At 37.1% G+C, this 17,781-nt stretch overlaps 1 protein-coding gene across 1 annotated transcript in view; it reads right to left on the reverse strand.

Annotated features, from left to right (window-relative positions):
* LOC126811582 (G-protein coupled receptor GRL101-like) overlaps positions 1–9,238 on the reverse strand; it is a 61,780-nt gene extending 52,542 nt beyond the window's left edge. Inside the window, exons 1-5 of the mRNA XM_056098414.1 lie at positions 9,218–9,238; positions 8,423–8,519; positions 7,595–8,170; positions 7,115–7,369; positions 6,354–6,481 (exon numbers count right to left, since the gene is read on the reverse strand). Of these exons, the coding sequence (XP_055954389.1) occupies positions 6,354–6,481; positions 7,115–7,369; positions 7,595–8,170; positions 8,423–8,519; positions 9,218–9,238 (1,077 nt within the window). The remainder of the gene's footprint in view (positions 1–6,353; positions 6,482–7,114; positions 7,370–7,594; positions 8,171–8,422; positions 8,520–9,217) is intronic.
* Positions 9,239–17,781: the final 8,543 nt, after the last annotated feature.

A 17,781-nucleotide genomic window follows, 5' to 3' on the forward strand; every position in this document is an offset into this window, starting at 1 on the left:
GCCACGGAAAAAAGCTTGGGCAATGGATAATCCGAGAATTTATTGGGCTTCGATATTTGCAATAAATAGTCAGCGATTAAAGACAACATCGTCTTGTATATGCAATGAATTCTTCTCCTCCGGCTTCGCAGCCGTTGAAAGGTACCGAGTTAAGTCACGTGACACAAACATGACCTCTTTTGATCGATGTTTTTATAGCAGGCGTATTCCCTGACAATTACAATGTTTTGAGAAGGATTTGAAACAAAATTATAATAAATTATTTAGGTTGAATATGTTTTTAGCCCAAATATATCATCAAATCTCCCAGTTTGTACGCGGGAATGTATCTTTAAGCGTCAACGATTCTTGGATGAGTTCGATGTTGACGTGCATCGGACCTTCCGTTTCACAGTTATGCCCAATGCATTTTACGGAAAATATGAAATGTGTACAAAGTTTGTATTTGGTTAGTGGTTTATTACCACGCACCTCTGTATAATTATAAGTCATATATTTTGTATATTCAAACACTCAGCGTTGGTTGTTCACAAATATTATTAATGTATTTGGTGATTGGTTAATATGCACATATTGATACGATTTGGTGCGCTAGTCAATTTGGAAGGTGTTTTCAATCATTCTGAATTGGGTGTTAATCGGACAACCTATTTACAAATCGGTAAGGCAAGAAAACTAATTTAATGTTAAGTAATTGGAACAGTAGCTGCCCGAGCCAAATGATCGCACTGCAAGCTTCAAAAAGAATAATAACATAATACAGAGCGTTATGTAATTTTATTCAATGAAACAATAGATGTTTTAATAAAAGACAATAATTTCGCTGAAAACAATGCAACGATAATGCAACGAGAAAAGTAAATTAAAATAATGGGGAATTTGTCTAGTCGTTGTAGACTCTTTTTCTAAATCTAATATTAATTAACACGTCGGGTGTAATGGAAAAGGGGAAAATTAGTGTCGTAATATCAAGATGTTTTTTCCTCTCACGGCCCAAATTCTTTCCGCAAAAAGAATCCACCAAAACCGACATCCGCTATCAGGTTCGCAAGCCAAAGCGTGTCATGTTCAATGATATAGGGATTTCATACACCCACGGTTAAAGGACAATATTGGTGTCAGTCATTATAAAATATGTGATAGAGCTCGTTAAATACATCTCAAATATAATTTTAACACAGAGATCATTGCTTCGATAGCTGAGTAACAAGCACGTGAAGAAACGGGAAGTGACGTCAAACATGACAAACACGAGTTGTCCTTCTATATAACAGACTGAAGTAACGAGCGGTAACAGACAAACGATCGAATTTCATTTCACTGATAATTCCGTTGAAGTTGAAAAGTTATTATATGGGACGGTGAGAGGGTATCTCACAATTCAAAAATAGAATTGGCTGTCACTAGATAAGGGACACGAGAAAAATAGAAAAATCCCGTGCATTCCCCCGTCTTTATTCATTCTGTTCTTAATAAAAACATGGCAATGCACGGACTTTTTCTAATTTGTTCGTTATCTTTTATCTACTGACAGCCAATTCTTTTTTTGAATTGTCAGATATCCTCTCATCGTCCCATATAACAACTTTTCATCTTCAACTGAATTATCAGTGAAAAGAAATTCGATCGTTTGTCTGTTACCGCTCGTTACTTCAATCTGTTATATAGAAGGACAACTCATGTTTGTCATGTTTGACGTCACTTCCCGTTTCTTCACATGCTTGTTACTCAGCTATCGTAGCAATGATCTCTGTGTTAAAATTATATTTGGGATGTATTTAACGAGCTCTATCACATATTTTATAATGACTGACACCAATATTGTCCTTTAAAAGCCCGATATTCAAGAATAAATGACAAAGACCATGACAGACATTGAAAATAGCGACACAGCAGCTTGCCCAATAGGAAATCTCGGATGTTGACTACATTTGACTAGGGTTTCCAAAGACATCTAGTCGCTATCATGTTTACACGTTCTAGCGGACTTATCCTTTCCGATTCCAGTGATTTTATAGAAAGGGAAGAGGGAGGGGGTAACTCTTGAACAGAAGATTACGGAATATAGATGGTGTTCGTCCTCACATGACCTCAATGATTCACATTGAGTTTGAAAACAATCTATTACATATTGTAGCCTTTCTCGCTGAACTTTTCATCCATACAACCCTTCAAGAAAGCTCAGATCATCAACTCAAAATAAATTAATCTGTCCCACGACCAGAACTCGTTTTGTGAAGAAGCGTTTGAGTACGCCTCTCCTTGTGAATGGAAGAAATTGCCTTAAGATGTAAAAAAAAAACCTAATATCTCAGTTTTTAAATCTAGACTGCATATCGCTTGTAACTTACTTTTATATGTATTCTGTGATATATTTAGCCCTATATTAACATTCAATTTTATGTAACCTTCGATTTAGTTTCGACTTTTATCGATTCTCTAATAATTTTATCCTTAAACTAATTTTGAAAAAACAATATGTAGCTTCTATCGCGTTAACAGGGTTTTAAAAAAGGGGTAACTCAGGAACGACTCATCGCGACCGTGAAAACATTCACTCGTGTTATCGCCGTTATCTGAATTTGTAACATTCAGGATTTTGTATCTGATGTACATTCATTCATTTATTAACGTGGTACGTTTTCATTGCGTCTCTATATATTTAGGATATGGATTGTCAAAGATATATATCTTTAAATTGAAAGCTCACAAAAAGACATCGAAACAACAAAAGATATTATATAAAAAATGCAACATATCATACTTTAATTCACAACTAGTTAAATGTAGGTTTTCAATTTTTTTTAAAATTGCTATTTTCTCTTGCTTGCATAAATATCCAGCATTTTGGACAGCAGTGTACCCAAACCAAATACATCCTCTTGTTTACTGCCAACCTCCGATGTTCTTTCATTGACAGTTAGTATGACAGAAATAATTTTCTGAAAAATATTTAAACGTCGCATCTATAATTCAGGAAACACTATCTCAAGGATGTAGGTCAAAATAAGGTGATGATGATCGAACAATCTGAGCGATTCAATGTAATGGAATTCAAATGTTGTTTTTTGATGTTTACCCTACATTTTAATCTAACTAACTTTCTATCTCAATCTAGTACGTGTTGTACATGTAGCAGTTCACCAATACTCTAAGCCAAATCACATTAGATTCCAAGGAGATCACGGTGGCTAAGTGGACTAGCCTAGAGGTCGAGTGTTCAATCCCTGCATTGGCAGAGAAAGTTCATCCAGATTTTCCGGCGTGGTTCTCCCTTGTCAGTGATGCAGGACGGAGGGCCTGACAAGGACAGCTGTCTAGTCGTTCAGATGGGACGAAAACCCGAAGTCCAGTGTACACATTAGCGTGTATACAGTTGGAATTCGATATAAGAGCGGGCGGTAGTGCCGCTGTCCGGGCAAAATTTCCCTCATAGCACTGAATGGCATATGCCCACCTTCATCAGGCCAGTTTGGAGCAGAACAGTAGGACGTTAAACCCCATTTCATTTCATTAGATTCCAAAATTAAGTTCTTACTTACCGACTTGTCCAATAAAATCAGAACATCTTCATCTGATATAGTTCCATACAGCACATGTTCGCTATGCAAAGTAGCCATACTTTTCATTAGTTCACTTGTAATAAATAACATCCCCTCAGCAGTAAAGGTGTATGATGGTGAACTCATGTAGGTTTTAAGTAACACGTGGTTGTTGTCAGATGCCGACTCATTTTGTTGTGAACGTAATATTTTACCAATTCTTTCAGCCGACTGCAAAAAATCTTTCAGAGGAAAATAGTTCGAATTAATAATCAGTAAACATTGGTAAACAGAAATAGTTGCATGAATAGTTCAAGTGGTTTTATATCTACTGCAATGAGAAGCAACTGATTCTTTTTAAATTAAAGATGTGTTATTTTCAAGTCAATCTAATTAAATTAACATTACAATGTCGTGTAAACGTACTGAATTTACGCGACATTGTAATGTTAATCAAGATGTTCGATCAGGAAAATATTTATATCATTCAATTTTATTCCCAAACCATCCAAAATTGTTCCTGTATACGCTTTCCCACAATTCACAACGATACCAACCCCGTATGACTAGACAATTGATTGAATCGGAAAGTATAAATCTGAGCGTTGAATAACATAAAACGAATTATTTTAAGCTTAATTAGTTATTTAATGCGTAAACAAATAAGGCACGACCAGTGCAACAGTTTACTAATGATACCATCTTTATGATCGAATTCAATCCTGCTCCCAACTTCATTCATGCTGCACAAATGCATTTCAAGCACCAAGCATTATAATTTACCTAAGGCAGTCACTTCGAGTGTCTGGATGCTGGATGTTGCAAAAGACTGTTCTGCTTTTGGGTGCTTTCTTCGCTGAAATATACCAATTTAACAATATGTGTTCAAGAATTAAGGACATTATGACTGATGGATTGGTTATTCCTTTAAAAATTATATTAGTAGTGACGTGAAGACTTTGAGATAGCATAATATTGCTAGTGTTATTCAGAATGTAATTTAGAACACTGACCTCAAACTGTGGCTTCTGACATCGATAAGTGGATATAAATCCAACATAATAACTACAACGGGTACTAAACTTTGGTCTTAGCAGAATACTATGAACGATTAGACATACTAATTTGACATTCCAAATGGCAATGATCTATATTCTTCAAAAAAAAGTAGGGGATATTGAAATGAAAATACCTATGCAGGTTGTGATATAATTAATAGCCATGGACACTTGACATGCTTTGAGAGTATGTTCACAGATGAAGATGATAATGCCCGTGTCCACCGCGCTCGTGTCGTGAATGCCTACCTACGGCGTCACCATATTGTCCATATGCCTTGGCCAGCCATGAGTCCTGAGCTTTCCCCTATAGAGCATGTCTGGGAAATGATCGGGAGACGTGTTCATCGACGTCAACGTCAACCGACAACACTGCAAGAATTGGCCGTGGCACTGCAAGAGGAGTGGGTCAGATTGTTCCAAATCGTGATTAGACGGTTGATTAGGAGCATGCCACGACGAATTGCTGAATGTCTGGGGATTGGTGGAGCAATTACTCATATTAAGACAAAAATCTAAAACGTCCATTTCAATTTTGACAGTTGACAGTGTATCTCTTTGCGAGTGAAATGGGGCCGTCAAATAAGCCGCCAATATGAACTGTTTATGTTCATGTTTGGCAGTTGGCCTGTTATTAACATACACTGGTTACCTCTAATAAAAGCAGCAGTGTATTTCCGCAGTTTTGTATTGTTTCTGAATATCCCCTATTTTCTTTTGAAAGAGTATATTTTAATATGTTTTCAGTAAGACGATTCCCCTTAAATTGTACATTTAATTTATATTCTGCCGTGGCCTATTAAAAGTGTACTGCGGTTGAAAAATGGAAATTTTTAAATTATAATCAAATTGTCATTAGCGGATTATATATGACTGAAGTATTTAGGCCGTCAAGTCATACAAAGCCCATATTTTAGCACGCCTAGGCCTCGTTTTACTTGATTCGTCAACCTGAACATTGCAATGTGTTCACGCTGAAAGATCGAATTTGACTGATGGTAGGCGTGATCATTTGGCGGTATTCTGTGTAGAATTTGTTTTCTATTAGTATCTGAAAGGTTCATGCTAACTGGATTAAATGGTTTTAAATAATGTAAATTAAATGAATTGAAGTATTCTGCTCCGACTGGACAAATGAAGAAGGGCATACGCCATAGGGCACACAAGGTGCTTTCAGGGAAATTTTCCCTGAACAGCGGCGTTACGGCCTACACTTATTTCCAGCTGTCAAGGGTTCTTTTACACGCACGCCAATATGTACACGGGAACTCGGTTTTCATCCCATCCGAAAGATTTTACCTTGTCAGACCCTCTGCCCTGCACCACTGACAAGGGAGAACTACACTAGAAAACCCAGATAAACTTTTGTGGCCAACACCGGGATCCAACACCGGACCCCCAGGCTAACGAGCCAACGTGTTACTCACTGAGCCACCACTGGTCCCCTTTAAATAATGTACAGGGTGTACCAAAACAAGTTACCCATTCTGATTGTATACTACTTTTTTTTAAATGTGAATACTTTGATAATTTTTTACAGAAAATGGCACAGAAGTACGAACTTTTATTGGATACTACTATAGTCTCCTATTTTGTCATTGTTTCTGAACACGGTTCAATAATTAATGATATGCTCAATCCACGCACCCCTTCTTAGAATGGGTAACATTTGTTGGCACACCCTGTATATACATGTATATATTCGTGAGTGCATATTTGCTTTGTTGTACTGTATATCGATAAAATGGCATACGTAATGCTTATAATAAGCTGAAGCTGTATATATGATTGGATTTAGAGCAGAATTTACAGGCAATATGAAAACAGCAGCCCAGGCATAAACCTCACTATCAATAGAAACACCACCAAGAGACATCAAACCTGAAACAATATTTATCAACTTAAAAACGCCAGTAAACTTATAGGATTGCGGGTATTTTTTATTATTTTTTTTTTTGGGGGGGGGGGGTGAGGGGGGGGGGGGCGGAGGGGGCTAGGCCCATAACTACACTAATCATTTCGATAGGAAATGAAATGAAATGAAATGGGGTTTAATGTCCTACTGTTTTGCTTTGAACTGGGCTAATGAAGACGGGCATGCGCCATACTGTGTGTTATGAAGGAAATTTTGCCCGGACAGGGATCTTTTACGTGCACGCCAATGTGTACACGGGACCTCGGTTTTTAGTCCCATCCGAACGACTAGACAGCTGTTCTTGTCAGGCATTTCGATAGGGTATACAATGCAGAATAATGGACATCCCACTGCTGGACCAATCCTCATTATCAGCACAATTTGATAATCTCGTATTAGGCTGTGTTTGATAGATATAAAGTCGAATCATGATTAGAATGTACAACTATGAACTCCCACTACCAACAATATCATAGTACTATCAGTGCTTAAAAGAAATGTTAACAGATAGCCAGATGGGTCGATGGAATGACTGGGTGGGGGTGGGGGCGAAAATATAATAATGCATAAAATTTTGGCGTACGAAAAGGAAAACTTACCCATACAACAAATTGGGAACCAACAAATAAAATCCGTTATGACAATAATAGACAATGTTCTAGCTATTTGTAAATCTCGTGCTTGCCTTTCCTTACTTTGAACACAAGAACCAGATTGAACAACGGATTTGTACATAATAGCTTGACCAATACATATCAACAGAAATGTCATAAAGTTGAAAAACACAAAAACTGCCGTGGAATACTGCCAACCCGGTGTCCTGTCGGGAGTCAACGGTAATGCCAAGCAGATACCTGTAAGGCATTTTGATAAAAAAATATATTAGTTTTAAAGAAAAAACACCAAATTCCTAAGACTATTAATTATCGTTTCATTAAAATGATCACTCCTATTCTGATACTTATATAGATAAAATGCAAAAACTATCAGCAAAGGGGGGGGATAATAATATATCACACAAATGAAATATTAAATCAACGCACCTGTTCTGCTGTACAATAATTCTGTAAATCCTGTACCTGGTAAAACGGGAACCAGGGCTATTACAAGAGAAAATAACCAAACACAAATTATCGCCGTTCTACACATTCGTGGTGAAATTCGAACTTGTCCAAGAGGGTACCTTATTAAGAGAAATCTGTCAAGAGTTATCAGACATAGAAAAAGAGCTGATGCTTCACTAGAGAGAGTAGCCAAAGCTCCGAGAACCTGACAATACGTGCTATTTCTCCACCATTGATCAAAATATATATATTTCCCTCGAAACATTGCATCCACAACGCCAATAGCTAGCATGTATATTCCCATCAAAAAGTCAGAAATTCCTAAATGGGTAATGTAGAGTCCACTGCCGGATTTAAGCATCCCCCTGTCCAGAATCAAGCGGTAAAGGACAGTACCAAAATTTCCTGTTAAAGCACAAACACCGATGACCCACATAAAGATCCTCAAGACCTCTCGTCGCATCAAATTGTCACATGATGAAAATGTTCCTCGTTTTGGATAACAGTTGTCATCTGTCACTGAATCGGGTTTTAAACAACAAAAGATAAATGAATCACTATGAACAGTTATCAGGTTACTTAAACCTTGAAATATTCCCGCAGAAAATGATTCTATATTCTGTTCTCTGAGATCCAAGTTTTGTAAGTTTTCCAGTGAGGCAAATGAACGATCCTGAATAGTATGTAATATACCGAGATTAATTGACAACTTAGTCAATGAACTAAGTCCTTGGAAAGTATATGATTCTAAATTACGCACATTGGTACGAGAGATTAAAAGACTGGGAAGGCTGCTTAATCCCTCAAACGTCCCCGGTTCTATTTCACGAAGCAGTTCGTTACCGAGGAGTTCCAAATTTTGTAGTCTGTGCAAACCTCGAAATGTTCCACGATATAGAATAGTAATATTATTATAACTTAAATCAAGGGAAAGAAGATTCTTCTGGTTGATAAATTGATCTTCCGGAATGTATGAAATTTCACATCTGCTTAAGCTTAGTTCTCGTAGCAACGATAGATTTTTAAAATTAATATTTTCTAAATCAATTATGTTGTTGTCCAAAATTAATTTCTTTGTAGTAACTGACAAATCAACAACATATTCATGAATGCGTGATCCGCTACACTTTGCCATAGCCCCCTGGCATGCACAAGACTCTGGACACACAAAGTCACAATTATATTCGTCATCACCGTTAGGACAATCTTCGATCGTGTCACAAACTTGTTGATGCTCAATACATTGGTTGGATTTCCTACATTTATAGAAACCCGAACAAGTTTTATTATCTGAAAAGGAAGATGTAATACACATTACATGCTATCACAGTCAGATCGTTTACTTACAAATGGCAAGCATCCCGATTCTTAAACATGACGATAAACCAAGCGTCAGTTACACATACATTAACAAAACCAAACGTCAATTACACATGCATTAACAGAACCAAAATACGCTTTATTCGCTCAAATGTACATAGATACCGACTAATAATTATACAATTTGACGAAATAAAACACAGATGAAAGAAGGTGGCGAACACCAAAGTAAGTTAACTCCAATATTTTGGAAATCTTAAATGTGATTAAATTCGAGCGCGTATAAATAATACTAGTGGAAGACTATCATATACTTACTACATACTGGACCTTCGTCATCATGTTTTAAACAATTATTGTTACCATCACAAAGAAGTGAAACGTGTATGCAGTAGCTATTACTACATTTGTAATAATTAGCAGGACACATAAAATCATCTGAAAAGTAGAAGATATCAATTTACAATATGTGTCAGCCGCCATTACATATTGGAATCCAGGTGGTGAAAAGGAAATCTATAATCAGAATTGAGGGATAGAATTCCATTGGGACTACGCCCAACATTGTTCACTTTACCATAACTTATCACCACGATACACAATTATTTCACCACTCTGCCGGACTATAAACAAGTTAGTAGTTTGGGGTTTTACTATAATTTATATGGTTAGCTACTTTATTAAACATACAAATACTGTACCAATGAATACTACAAGAGTCGTTTCAAAGGAAAGACTTAATCGAGTAAATATTTACAAGGAAACCAGAAAAATGATGATAGATTATGGTATAGTGAACAATGTTGGATAGATTTCCATCATTTTAGTCACGAAATAACCCTCATCTTCAAGGTCAATCTTAGAAAATGGGCATGTGTAGACTTATCAATCGAGTAAAGGTAAAGGGTTCCCGCCAGGTCGGCTTTAAAAGAACTGAGCGGACTTCGATTCCCTAGACATGCGGCATAGTCCCAAAGGATATATAGAGGATATTTGTCGTTTTAGAGTGAATAACATATTTTATTTCATCGAGAAGCAAGAAAACTTATATTTTCACGAATCATGGTGATTTTCCGGTCCTGCCTTTTCAGTGGTGCCGGAGTTGTGTCGGATCGGAGTGGTGTCGGGTGGGGGTGGGAGGGGGTGGTAGGTAGTCGTTCGTTGGAAAACCCGAGGCCCCGTATACACATTGAATACACTTAAAAGAACCACTGACAGTTGGAATTCGATATAAAAGTAGGGCGTATGCCCAGTCGGAGCAGAACAGCAGGACTTTAAACCCCATTTCATTTCATTTCTTGTAGTGTAACAGCTTTGTTCATGATGAAACAATATAATTTCCCTACGATATGGTTACTGGTACCATAAAGAAAAAATAAAGTATCAAATTATTGTGCCAAAATCTGTTAAACAAATTACATGATATAAACATTAACTAGAAATATGCCAGTCTTTGAATATCTTCCTGGCAAACATAATCGTTAATAAATCATTGTTTAAATAAATAAAGACAACTATAAATATAGGTTGACTGTTTATTAGATTGTATAGCAGACTCGGTGCCCTGCGTCATCAATATCAGCTGTGGACTAAAAATAGCGGTTAAACCGCCACGTGCACGGATTATCCTTCATCTCATCCCTCCAGTAAGTCGTCTGATATGCTGAATGGGCAGTTGCTGCCATTCTCGATGAAGTAATGCCTCCAGGTGCGCCAGAGTCTGTACATGTGGGCCCGAAGATGACCCAAACATGCTCTAACGGGTTGGGGTCAGGCAAAGGAGTTTATGTGTCTTCTTTAATTTTTTTTTAAATGCGTTAGAACTCCCAAATACGATGTAGACCTATATAATCTAGAATGATTTCCACTTTAATAGGGTTCCCTTTAGACCCTACTCTATGGCCAATTTTTATGCAGTGCCTCCCTGGCTTTTGGTTTCAAAGGAACACCCGATCAGATTTCTGTAGTCTAATTTCTCTAGAAATAATGTTATTGCATGGCCGATGGATTAAAAGGCTCGATTTAATACTAGCGCTTTCAGTGATTCGTGGGGCTCAACATCCGTTTTCATTGAAGGTGATATCGCGAACGATTTTAATTATATTTTCATAGCCACCCTGAAATTATGTGAACGGTGATGTGTTACTTGGTTTTACTTACTGCAATTCTCTATATGCGACAAATCTCTACATCCCTTATAGATACCATGTTTATCTGGTGTTAGAAGACATCTTTCTTTTACTGACACAGCACCACCATTTTTACATAAAAAATGATCAGTTGTAGCATGTTTCTCTGGAAGGAAAAAAAAGGTGGAAGACATATTTTAATATTAACCCTTTAGGGAACACTAGATACACGAGTTTCAAATCATAAAAGCGGTATATCCATGGACGTTTTTGATAATTTTCTATTTCTATTTCACAGAATCATGTGCCAACGTTTATCCCATTCAAAGGCTTATACAAACTGCATGTCAGGATTGTTAATCACCTTCTCAAGTGGTTGGGGGTTTCGTGAGATTACGTCCAATGGTGTTAAAAAAAAGTTAGAATTATTTTTGTAACGACAGATTAGTCGGGTAGTGTTGACAGGCTAGTTACAAAATGGCTGTTTGATGAGAATGTATGCATTTAACACGAATCTTACCCGAATCAAATATTGTTTAAATCAGCAATGTATGTATTTAACATAAATCTTATCTGAATCAAATATTGTTTAAATCATCAATGTATGTATTTAACATGAATCTTATCTGAATCAAATATTGTTTAAATCATCAATCCCGTCACTTTACTTGCTATTCGTGATTTAATCTCCTTTTTGAAAAAATATGAAATTACGAAACATTTAAATCTTTCCATTTGAACTCTTTATATTGTTTTTGTAAATTTACATTAATGGTTTCCGTTTGTGACAGGGGTCTAACATGTCAGATGTAGATTATGACACTGTCATTGGTGTAATAGGCTGGTTGGAGAAGGTGACAAATCCAGCTTTGTGGGAAGAAATTCCTACCCAAATGATTTCTTCATTTTCTGAAACAACTATGTCCCTGGTGTTCCAGAAAAATTTTCCCCGCCGACCGGAGTTGAGCAAATTTTTTTACAGCATTTTGAAATTTTGACCCCCTGGGTCAACATAATGAAACTGAAAACCATTTATAACTTCAAAAATATCAATTTTACAGCCTAGAAATGTATTATCAACATATAGGAAAGTGATACCAAGGATTCCAGAAATGATGTAAAAAGTAATGTTCGACGTCACCGTGACGTCAGAATACAAAATGGCTGAACTGTGACGTCACTGTGGTGTCAAAATTCAAAATGGCGGAGACGTGTTGTGAATAAAGAGTTATTGTGTCCCAAACTTTCCACCGTACATTTGATCGGACAGACTGGCGGGTGAAAAGAAAGGTGGGGATCAAAAACATTATTATATGTCAAAGGGTATTCTCTTTATATAGTACCAAGACTGAATATACGCTAGAGAAGATAGGCAGTTTATACACCAACCAAGATAACTTAGTAGATAAACAAAAGGCTTTAGGCCTATATTGGGGCCTTTCCCATAACAAACAAACATGCAGGGCCTACACCATACATAAACCGGCTGGTTATGTGTCATAGCACAGAACTGTCACCTTCTGCATGCACATTGTCATGTATTGGGCACTGCATTCAATTATTTATCAGCCATGCATAGACCACGTTCTACTTTTCTAGGCCTAAGCCAGGACCCAAGCAGTCTATTGATTCTCACTATAAATAAATAGGGTCTTAAAAATACTTATTTTGCATTTTCCAAGGCCAGTTGTACTAACTTCCTCCCCCGATTTGTCGAAAACATAATGTAATTTATGTATATTCAAAGAAAACTAAACATATTCTAATAATAAATTGAAACAACGGGGGCTGCCATCTTTGTTTCAAGCAATCTGATTGGACAATTGAGTTACTAGGTTTTACTGTGGCATACTAGGGAAATGAAGGAAGTTGCTAGGTTGTGCCATGGGTGTAACTGCTTACAAAATGAAAAGATTGGAATATCTAGTACAACAACAGGAAGCACACACATTAGTAACTACAAATTTGGTCCTAACTCAATTTTGATAAAAAAAAAAAAGAAAAGTGAGTTACTAGGTTTTGCCTAGTGGACACATTTGCGCGCACGTTTAAGAACCCTGACAGTTTGAATTAAATATAAGAGTAGGCCTGTGGGCGGCTGTCCGGGAAATTTTTTCTTCATAGAACACTGTATGGCGTTTGAATTTCGATAGGGTCCCCCCTGCCCCCCGACTAGTTTTTTGTTTGTTTTAATCTTAATCTGTGCCTGTATATAGGCATATTGATTCGTATTATGTTTGTTTCTGAATGTTGAAATTTAAATAAAATAAAATTAAATTATATAACATAAGTTAAAACAATATTTCAATATATAATCTTGTTATGATATATAACCAATAATGGATACAGTTTTGATAAAATAATAAAATACGGATTCGTTGATCAAGAAGGACAATACAATATATAAAAGAATTAACAATAGTGAAATATAATATAATTTAGTTTAAATAAATAATAGTTTCGTTCAAGATACCCGGACACGAACTTTTACACAAGAGGGACATTTCTCGGAAATTGCAAGCCTGTTTAACTAGATATACTATTCAAAAAAAGTAGGGGATATTTGATTTTGGGGGCATAATACTAAAATATGCAAATGACTACGAAAAAAGTCACTATAGAACCTAACAGAAGAAACATTTCCAGTTACATGTGACGCCCAAACGCACCAATAGCTACCGCATGGAATGCAGGTGATGCTTGGGATCATCATGGGGGTCCAACCCAAGATTTGCACGACTCTGACTTTGAATGTTACAGTCATTGTGGCATTGAATTCCAGGGTGGAAACATCAGTTTAATTGTTTTAGTGACCAGAAAACAAATTTTGATATGCGTCGGCTTACCCAAAATGAAAGGTTACGTGCCCTTGGCATGCTACAGATCGGCACAACACAGGCGGTTGTGGCGCGGGCGATGAATGTTTCTCAGTCTGTCATAAGCAGGCTATGGTCCAGATACCGTGATACACAATCTGTACAGGACAGACCACGCTCAGGTCGACCAAGGGCGACAACTCAAGCCCAGGATCGATTTATCCGTACCTTGGCCTTGAGAAATCGTGTCATCACAGCAAATCAGATCAGCGCTCGTCTTCAAACAGACACTGGTGTGAGAGTGAGTGGCCAGACGATTCGGAATCGACTGCATAGGGGTCACCTTCGCGCCCGACGTCCTCGCGTGATCCCTTGTTTGAGAGATCATCACATTCAGGCAAGACGTCGTTGGTGTAGGGATCGTCAACACTGGGATAATCGACGCTGGAGCAATGTGATGTTTTCAGATGAGTCAAGGTTCACTGTTGATTTTTTGGACAGACGTAGGAGGGTGTGGCGTCGTCGAAACGAGCGCTTCCGAGACGTTAACGTCATCAGACATGATCGATTTGGGGGTGGTTCTGTTATGGTGTGGGGAGGCATCACTGTTGCTGGAAGAACGGCTTTACATGTTGTTGCAGAGCGTGTTACAGGCCAGTACTACCGGGACAACATCTTGGCAGTCCATGTTGTGCCGTTCGCACGACGTCATGGCCGCAGTTTCATCTTCCAGGATGACAACGCAAGATGTCACAGGGCCAGGATCGTTACAGGTTACCTCCAACAACAGAACATCACCACATTACCTTGGCCAGCACTGAGTCCCGACCTCTCCCCCATCGAGCATGTCTGGGACATGCTTGGACAGAGGTTACGTTAACGTTAACAACGTCCTGCCAATGTCCAAGAACTTGCTGCTGCGTTGCAACAGGAATGGGACAATCTGGACCAAAATGACCTTAGACGTCTCATTAGGAGTATGCCACGTCGGATCAATGCTTGTTTGGCAAACAGAGGAGGATTTACCCGTTACTGACTTGGTTGTGATGCTGTGGTAATTTTGCTGTTTGACCCCGGGTATCATTTTACCCTTATAATGGTCAGTCTGTGCCTTACTTAGTCTAACGATCATTTGGAATAAATCGATGAATGTGAACTTCATTTCATTTTGTCATTTGTTTCTTCGTCAGTTTCATTAGGTGACTTTAATAACACTTAAATATCAAATATCCCCTACTTTTTTTGAATAGTATATATTTACTTTAGTGAAATATAATATAATTCAAATTTAAATAACAGTTACGTGAATCTCTCCTATACATATCAAACCTGTCCTGACATAAAATATTACACAATGAAACAGAACACCAAGTATATTATCTGGAGGGCTTAAAAGTCCAAATTTCAAGTAAATTAAGTTAATCCCCTATGTGTCTATTCCTCGAAATATATTAAAGGGCCAATCCAAATAATATGTAGGAGAATAAAACTGCTTAATTTTGTGTTAAAATCCCTTAAAATCCTCCACCAAAGGGCCGAGCAACTAACTCAATATTTGTGATACGTTTTCAGACAATTTAACCTGTCAGTCTTCATCTGGAAATGGAGACCGGTGTCCCAAACTCTATTATGTGGCTTATGGATAAACCAGACCTTTACTTTATAAAAATACTGTGTAGGTGAAATTTACCTTCGGTTATCAAGTACAGCACATGGGTCATTCATTGTATAGACCTCTAAAGGAATGGGAAGCGATTATCAGGTCACCCAACGAAAAAATGACCAGAAATCTTAAAAGGGTTACGTGTCCGGATAAGCATTTGTGAAGTTCACGTCCAAACGACTAAATATTGTGAGCTGAATGTTTGAGACAAGGTAAACACACCATTCCTCTATATTTTGGAGCTTAAATTTCAATCGTACTCAGACTTTTATTTTTGAGACGATCTGTTCAAATCGGAAAAGTCCCTTTAATATTTAAAGTAACATTTACTGATCTAAATATTTTCAAAAGCGAAATTCTATTATGACTTTCTGAATTATTAATCCATGTATACTTGGATCATTCACAATCTATGGCCCTCCATCTTGCACCCAACCAACCAAACATATATAAAGATATTAATAATCCATTTCGACAACCTGAATCACTTCCTACTACACTAATTTATAGAAATCTTGGTTCCAATATAATTTGAGTAAATGATGTTTAAAGTTATCAAGACGATAAAGTCGGTATTTAGTAAATGATGTTTAAAGTTATCAAGACGATAAAGTCGGTATTTAGATCACTTGGCTTGACCATAATCAACGCTCGATGTCATCGCTAGCCTGCGATATTTACTGGATTAGAACCCGGTCTGCTGCTTCTGATTAATTCAAGTTGACTGAAATTTCAGCAAATTTCCTTTACATTATCTAGTTCTTAACTATTATAGTAAGAACTAACAGCACTTTATCTAATAAATGTGCATATATTAATGCATCTATAGTAAAAGTGCCATTTAAAATTGTAATCCTGTTTATATATATATATATATGACAAGGAAAGCTGTCTAGTCGTTCGGATGGGACGAAAAACCGAGGTCCCGTGTACACATTGGCGTGCACGTAAAAGATCCCTTGGCAGTTGGAATTCGATATAAGAGTAGGCCGTAGTGCCGCTGTCCGGGCAAAATTTCCCTCATAGCACACTGTATGGCGTATGCCCGTCTTCATTAGCCCAGGTTAGGAGCAGAACAGTAAGACGTTAAACCCCATTTCATTTCATTTCATTTTATATATATATATATATACATATTCTTATTTTTCAACATTTAAGTCTTCATTATCCTAGCAACGTTACTTGTTAATCGAGACCCAGTCTTGCTACCCCATTTTTGAATTATATCATTAAATGGCAATCGTATTTTAATCCATTTGTTCATCTGCGCCACCCGGTGAGCTAGAGAGTTGATTATAGGCTTTTCATGTAAATAAATGTCTGAATAGTAATTATATAACATTTAAAGCCAAAATGAAAACCTATAATGGGGAGAATTAGGTCTTACGTAATGCATCTTTAATATTTACTGGGGAAACCCGATACGTAATTGTAACGCGTGACTTATTAATATACCATCGGTTATCTAAACACTTATGTATTTCATATTTCATGGAAGCTATGCGTGTCAAGCTTTCTCCGTACCGCCAGGCTTTTTATTCAAAGTTTTTGGGTAAGTATATTGCTTTGTGCTGGAATACACGGTATTATTTTAGGCCCGTGGCCCTACTTTGGATACAATCATCTTTAATTTTAAGAAATTGAATTCTTTATTTATTTATTGAAATACACTGTACATTTATATATACGTAACTACAATATAAGCAGTATTACACACTAAAAGGACACACATTAAACAGTAATTATCACGCCGCACTACCCCCCCCCCCCACACACACACACACCAACCACCCCTTATTAATCACAGAGAATAGGCAAAAACAAAAACAAAAATCTCACTTCGTTATACCCAACAAAATATCTATTTTCCTTATTATTATTTTGTTGTCCTCTATACGAAAGTATACGTTATTATAGAGACAAATACCCAAAACGTACTGTTAGTTGAAAGTCTACCCAACAAAATATCTGTTTTCCTTATTATTATTTTGTTGTCCTCTATACGAAAGTATACGTTATTATAGAGACAAATACCCAAAACGTACTGTTAGTTGAAAGTCTACAGTGTAGGTCCTAATTGGAACCTACGGTTTAAACTTTTTCAAGTAATTGAATTCTCACTTTATTAGAATTTACGACAATGCTCTAGATTTGTGGACCTCATTGATAGAATTCTTTGTTGTAATTTGCCGGGACTGTACTTGGTGGGTACTCGGACATTGATTTGTTCAAGCAAGCGTTGTTGCGAATTCTCCCGTATATACAAGGTATCAA

The sequence above is a fragment of the Patella vulgata genome, chromosome 1, assembly GCF_932274485.2.
Source record: "Patella vulgata chromosome 1, xgPatVulg1.2, whole genome shotgun sequence".
Lineage (NCBI taxonomy): Eukaryota > Metazoa > Mollusca > Gastropoda > Patellidae > Patella > Patella vulgata.